The sequence below is a fragment of the Mastomys coucha genome, unplaced genomic scaffold, assembly GCF_008632895.1.
Source record: "Mastomys coucha isolate ucsf_1 unplaced genomic scaffold, UCSF_Mcou_1 pScaffold18, whole genome shotgun sequence".
Lineage (NCBI taxonomy): Eukaryota > Metazoa > Chordata > Mammalia > Rodentia > Muridae > Mastomys > Mastomys coucha.
Window position 1 is genome coordinate 81,428,658 of NW_022196900.1, and position 6,969 is coordinate 81,435,626.

At 48.2% G+C, this 6,969-nt stretch overlaps 1 protein-coding gene across 6 annotated transcripts in view; it reads left to right on the forward strand.

The window, feature by feature from the left end:
- The window catches only part of Meaf6 (MYST/Esa1 associated factor 6), a 28,291-nt gene that overhangs the window by 18,145 nt on the left and 3,177 nt on the right, over positions 1–6,969 (forward strand). For 5 of the 6 annotated variants that reach the window (XR_004121056.1, XR_004121057.1, XM_031378618.1 and 2 more), the window contains exon 5: positions 3,167–3,359. Coding sequence is in view for 4 of the 6 variants with exons in the window: in XM_031378618.1 (XP_031234478.1) it covers positions 3,167–3,359 (193 nt within the window). In the remaining 2 variants the exon portion in view is untranslated. Of the gene's footprint in view, positions 1–3,166; positions 3,360–3,780; positions 4,237–6,969 lie in introns of those variants that run through there. The other variant, XM_031378619.1, reaches the window with a different exon arrangement.

Sequence of the window (6,969 nt, forward strand, 5' to 3'; positions counted from 1 at the left end):
TGGTTTTCTCTGTGAGTTGTGGGACTGGCTGCAGAGCTTGTGCCCAAGGTCTGCTCAGAACACTAACCTGGACAGACCAGAAGGAACCGGAGTCACTGGGCTGGTGGAGTTCCTATGTGCCTGGTCCCGCTGGACCCTGTTACTCCCAGTGTTGGGACAGATGTTGGTTCCTGCTTACCTCTGATCCTGGGTGTGTCAGAGTCTGCTTTATCTTTTATTCTCTCTCTTTCTCTCCCTCCCCCCCCCATTTTGAGTGTGTGCACTGAGGTGCTTATGTGGAGCTTGAAGGACAACCTCAGATGCCAGTCTTTCTCTCTCCCTCATATGCTACAGTCTCTTCTTGTTCTCCACTGTACTGTATAAGCCAGGCATGCTGGCCAGGGCTTCCAGGGATTTTCCTGTCTCAGGCTCCCGTATCCCTGTAGGAGCTGGGTTACAGGTGTGCACTTCTGTGGCCCGTTTTATGTAGGTTCTGGAAATCCAAATTTAGGCCCTTGCACTTATGTGCAGATGCTTTACCCACAGAGCCACCCACTCAGCCCCCTTCCTGCTTTTTATTTGCGGACGGGGCATTCCTTTGTAGCTCTGGCTGACCTAGAACTCGATATGTAGACCAGGCTGGCCTTGAACTTGGTGGCAATCTTTCTGTTCCAACCTCCTTCTGTTTTTGTTTGTTTTGTTTTGTTTTGTTTTTGCCTATGCTTCTCTGCTTCTGGTGGCTACATAGTTTAAAAAAAAAAAATCCTAACGTCAAGACAGAAAGGAACACACTGACCCTTGACCTTCCTGCGGACATAGGCCCTTCTGACCATCTTTAGAGGCAAATACTAATGTGTTTGGAGTCCATTTGTAGTTGAGTAGAGTGCGGGTCTCCCTGTCTTTATCTAGTGACAGTTTCCGGAAGCTGGATATGGTAATGCACAGCTGTGACCCCAGCACTGGGGAGGCGAAAAGGGTGGGGCCCAGGCCAGCGTGGAACTCACTGTAGCCCAGGCTGGTCATGGACTTAGGACAGCTTCCTGCCCCTGGTGCCCTGCCTTCTCCTGCTGCTTCTTTCCTCCTTCCTTCCTGTTGGGTGCAAGGCTTGACCCTGGGCCTTCCTTGTTCGTGCTGTGTGAGTGCTTTACTGTGTAGGCACCCTAACCTACGACAGTATGTATGAGATGTTCTTGAACATGCTTCTGTTGTTTACATAGGTCCAAGTGATGGTGGTGGTAGTGATGATGGTGATGATGATGATGATGATGATTAATTTTTGGACATAGGATCTCTTTATGTAGCCCAGGCAGTCCTTGAACTTGAGATTCCACCTTCCCAAGTGTCAGGAATATAGGCATGTGCCACCCAACCTGACTCTTGAAGTGCTGTTTTAGAATTGATGATTTATGTCAGTCGAAGAACATGAATTACTACTTCATTCAAGCATTCCTGGGCCGATTCTGGCTTACTGGCTGGGTTCGGTCCTCAAGATTGCCAGAGACGGGAAAAATCCTGGTGGACATGCCTGTAACCTCAGCATTCAGGAGCTGGGGTCAGGAAGCTCGGAAGCTCGTGTTTTAGTAGGTAGACACCCTGGCTGACCCTGATACCTTGAGTCTGACCCCTGAGAGGTGAAAGGGGAGGGCTGACTCTCCCAAGCTGTTCCCTGACCTCCTTTTGCTTGCTGTGCATATTATTTGCTTTGTACTGCTGTAAGGAAGTACCATGACCAGAAATGACATATGGAGGAAAGTTTATTTTGGCTTCCTTTATGGCGGGAGAATGGGTTCCCTGTGTAGGAAGCTGGCTGATTGTATTTTGTCACACTTGAAAGAGAGAGTGAGCAAGATATGGGGTGAGATTCTGCCCCGCTGAGCCCTTCCTTAGTGGCCGTACTCCCTCCTCCCTCCAGGTTATACTTATACATTCTCCCAGGCAGCTCCACTGCCTAGGAACAGGTGTGCAAAGCCCCGAGCCTATAGAGACAGGTCCATTGTGTGGCACACGCCCCCGCCCCCAACATCCACACAAATAAGTAAACTGTAATTTTGAGAAGATAAAGGAGGGAGAGCTGGAGAGATGCAGTTGTTAAGAATATTTACCGCTTCCACAGAGGCCCCTGGGTCCTCCTAGTGCCTCTGTCTGCTGGCCTGTAATGCCAGCTCCAGGAGATCTGATGTCTTTTCGCTTCTACAGGCCCCGTATTCCACTGCTTATAACCCTGCCAATGCACACAGATGTATAATTTTAAAGTGAAGTAAATTAAAAAGTAGGGAAATTAAAAAAGGGGGGTTATCCTCAGAGACCTAGGAAGTTCACAGCCCTAGTTTCCATGAGACCATCTCTCTCCCCTCCAAAAAAAAAACGATCCAAGGTTTCTTCAGTAATTGAGGGATGGACTAGACTCTGCTCCCCAGTCAGTACATTTTCTTTGCTTTTTTTTTTTTTTAAAGATTTATTTATTTATTATATCTAAGTACACTGTAGCTGTCTTCAGACACACTGGAACAGGGCATCAGATCTCATTATGGATGGTGTGAGCTACCATGTGGTTGCTGGGATTTGAACTCAGGACCTTTGGAAGAGCAGTCAGTGCTCTTAACAGCTGAGCCATCTCTCCAGCCCTTTTCTTTGCTTTCTAACTTTATTTTTTAAACCATTTATATGTGCTGGGGGTGGGGCAGGGGGTATGTGTGTGCATGTGAGTGTAAGTACCCAAGGAGGCCAGAGGTGTAGGATCTCTTGCAGCTGCAGTTCCAGCAAATGAGCCTTATGACATGGGTCCTGGGAATTAGACTCGGGTCCTCTGCAAGAGCAGGGCCTGCTCTTAATCTCGGAGTCATTTTCCAGCTCATCCCTTCTCTTCAGCCCAGCCAACTCTTCACAGAAAAGCAGGATTCTCTGACATCAGTTTAGCCAAGGCGTAACCCTTTCTCTCTTCAGTGTGTTCCATGTTGAAATGGCCTTCTGTAGAGGTGCTCCGAGTTGCAGTCAGGTTTGTCCGCAGCACTGTTGCAGACCACGTGGATTTCAGGGACTCCCTAGCTTTGATACCTTGAATGCATGTTCCCTGTTAGTCGGTATCTTCTTTGTTCCATGGCCTATGGACTCAAAAGAAAACCTTTGAGGATGACAGGAACTTGAGGAATACTGATCAGGCTTTTGGGACCTGTTTTCTTTCCTCTAGGGGAACCAGGAAGTGGGACGGAAAGCGATACTTCTCCAGACTTCCACAATCAGGAAAACGAGCCCGCTCAGGAGGACCCCGAAGACCTGGACGGCTCCGTCCAGGGAGTGAAGCCTCAGAAAGCTGCCTCTTCCACCTCCTCAGGGAGCCACCACAGCAGCCACAAAAAACGGAAGAATAAAAACCGGCACAGGTTAGTGGCAGGGTCCCACCCCAAGCCCCCACACCTGCTGGGCGGGACGTGGTTGGAATGAAGATGCCTGGGATGGTGGCAGAGCACTCATGCTGTGGGTGGCAGAAATTCTTTGGTGCAAGTCAATTGGGGTGGTGTTCTCTGAGGGAGGAGCGGGTGGCAGTAGAGAGAGGCCCTGAAGGATCCACTGTGACTCCCATTGTCACGCGACATTGTGAGCTTTGGGTCATTTGCTAAGAGGAGAACAGGGAAATTAGAAAGGAGTCCTTGAAAAAACAACTCTGGGTGTTGGGAAACCATGACCTGGGATAGAGAGTTCTCTCAGCCCTGGGTCCTGTCTGCTCCTATGGGAGCTGAATTGACATGCCCTTTTGACTTTTTAAATACGGGTTTTGATTGTTATGACTTTTCTATTTTGTAGTTCTCTGAGTATGCTGCCTTCAGATACGGGGAAACACTTAAAGCTCCTAAGTGCGAGCATTCCTTCGTAGGAACCTTCTGAGCACTGTTACTTTTGGAGTGGGAATGAGATGGGAATGACACCAGTGGACAGAGAGGTCAGGTGTCTCAGGGGACTTAGTGGCCGCTCTGCCTGGGTTTGTATGCTACTGCTGGGCCTTAACTCAGAGGGTAATAAGTACCTAGAGCAAGGGGCTCTCCCCCATCCTGGTTTTGGAAACTTGAACACTGTGGGGTCAAAGGGGTGTGCAGGGCTGTATGGGGCTGGCTCCCTGTCCTCTGGTTGGCTAATGAACTATGTTGCTTTAGAAACCTGTGGGGTGTCTCCTCTTGCACCTAAGGTGTTACACTGTGAACTTCACAGACCTGGCACTGTGGATATGATAGAATTAAACATAACTGGTTTGAACCTCTTTGGCATCAACAGATTCTTGAATTCTTTTAAACTTTTCTTGTTTTTTTTTTTTAATTGCAGAAATAGTATTTTCTCCCAATAAATAGTGATGAAGGATTACCGCTTTATGATTTTTCTGCAAACCCAAAACCATTGTGCTAACCTCTCAAACTATAGTGAGAAACAGCAAGACTTGTTCCCTCCCCTCGTGGTAAGACTGTAGGTTATTGGAGAACTGTGATAGGCTTGGGACCAAGTTATCAGAGGCAGCAGAGAGCCATACTCGTGGTACTTCACACTAGAAGAGGGAATCAGATCGCATTACAGATGGTTGCGAGCCACCATTTGATTGCTAGGACCTGAACTCAGGACTTCTGGAAGAAACAGCCAGGGCCCCTAACCGCTGAGCCATCTTTTCAGCCCAGAGAGCCATACCCTTGAAGAGTATTTTATGGGTTAGGAGGTAGTTCAGTTTGTAAAGTGCTTTCCATTGCAGTCATGAAGACCTGAGTTCTAATCCCAGCACACCACATCAGAGTACTCAGTGAGTTGTATGTGTATATAATGCCAACATTAGGGACAATGAAATCCTGGGGGCTTGCTGACCCAGGCTAAAAGAGGTGATTGGGACCCTTTCTCAAAAGCTGCATGAAGAGGCACCTGCATCAGCCTTCAGCTTTCACACACACCCACACATCTGCACATGTGTGGATATATATATATATATATATATATCACACACACACAGGGAAGATAATTAGTAAATGTTTTCTTATGTGTTGATTTTATCACATTTACTTTGTTTTCATTTTGGTAATTCTTTTCCTATTTCAGAATGTCTAGAGCAGGGAGAATGTTCTTGAAAGTCCCTGGGCCGCTGCACCACTGCCCAGTGTTCTCTCTAGACCCCCTTGGTTGCATGGGATACCTCATTTGCACTAGTGATGGGACCAGCTGTTGACTGACGAGAGGGTGCTAGAGAAGCAAAGTTCAGTTTAACTTTGTCCTTGCAAGTTTCTAGAACATTTCCACGGGTATAACACTTCTTCTTCCTCTCCCGGCCCCAGGAATGAATTCCTTCCAGAAACACAGTAGCATTTGAGAGACCACTGCTGGGCACTGCCCTCCTAAGGGGCAAGTCCTGCTCAGAAGGTGGATTGGGTTTTTATATTCAGAATTCCTATCTGTCTGATCTCCTCCCAGACCTAATGTGCTCATCTGCACCCCCCATCCCGCTGCCCCAGAGACCAGTGGCACTGAATAATTGCTTTCTTTCTTAGGAAGCTAGGGGCTGCCCTGTGTGGCACCCCAATAGGCTCAGGTTGTTAGAGTCCTGCTACCTTGGCACACTCGAGGGCAGGGCTGGAGCACAGTTATCTAGGCACGCTGGTGAGCGGCACCCAGAGCAGTGCCTTAGGTGTAGCCAGGCCGAGTTCACAGGATGCTCTTAAGTTTATGGCTGAGGACTTGCCACGTGCCAGGCACTGTCGAGGAGACAGGAGGAAGTACTTGAATTTACCCTCTTGTGTATGAAAGCTCACAAATGATCCCCTTCCTGGACTAGGGATGGAGCACAGCTTTGTGTATGCTAGTCACATCGAAATGATAGGTTTCCTGAGTTCGTATATTTTACATGGTTAAGTCAAGTCTCACTGTCTTTAATGTTGGCTGCTCTTAGAGATTTTTACTATTACATTGCACCCAAGATTTGTCCTTGTAAGTTGTTGCTTGTCAATTTTTAAGACAGGTTTTCTTACAGAACCCTGGCTGGCCTCAAACGAATTTCTTCTGCTTTAGCCTCTTGAATGCTGGAATTATCAGGGATTACCATGCTTGCCACCAATCCCCAGCTAGTGTAACTAGGTACACTTTTATTTACGTATACATCTATGGCCAACCCTGGGGATTAAACCCAGCATGTAACTACCAGTGAGCTCCACCTGCAGCAGATACTCTCTGCTTTAACTTGTGACGATTGCATCAGTTTGAAAGGAACACGTTGTAAAAGTCCCGCTTGTCCACTGGTGTGTGTGCCCAGGAAGGTCCTAAACGAAACGGCCGTGTAAGCGGTCCTGAAGCTCAACTTCCACATCTCTCATAGACGTGATCAAGCAGAACAGCCACTGGAGTACCTGTCTGTAGGATGAAGGGTGTCAAAGGCATCAAGGAGCTGGAGTCATAGTCCAGGCTGATGCTTAGAGATCTGTGCAGAGCGCGGCCTGTCAGCAATGACAGCACAGAAGTGGCCTGCTCTGCTGTGTGCTCACGGGTCCTACTTGCCTTTGTTTTGCTGGAGGCTCTGCAGACCCTGGCATTCCTTAGTTGCTGCACTGATGTAAACATTTAGCTGCCATACTAGGAAAGGTGTCACATACCCCCAGTCACAGTACACGAGGGCTGAGGCAGGAGGATAGCAAGCTTAAGGCCAGTGTGGGCTATCTGTCAAGACATCCTCCCCCTATTAAAAATAAATAAATAAATAAAAACACAGAAGAAAGAAATGAACAGTGAACTGCCATGGCCGGTTCAGGCAGTAGAGTCTGATAGAGCAGGACTGTCTCTCAGGCCCTGCAGTCAGCACATGGCTGTTGGACCTGAGAGGAGGGAGGAGCTCTGAAGCAGGAGCTACTGGCACTGGACAGGAGCTTGAACAAAAAGCTACATGTTCAGTGGGCAGTGGTGGCGCATGCCTTTAATCCCAGCACTTGGGAGGCAGAGGCAGGCCTGGTCTACAAAGTGAGCTCCAGGACAGCCAGG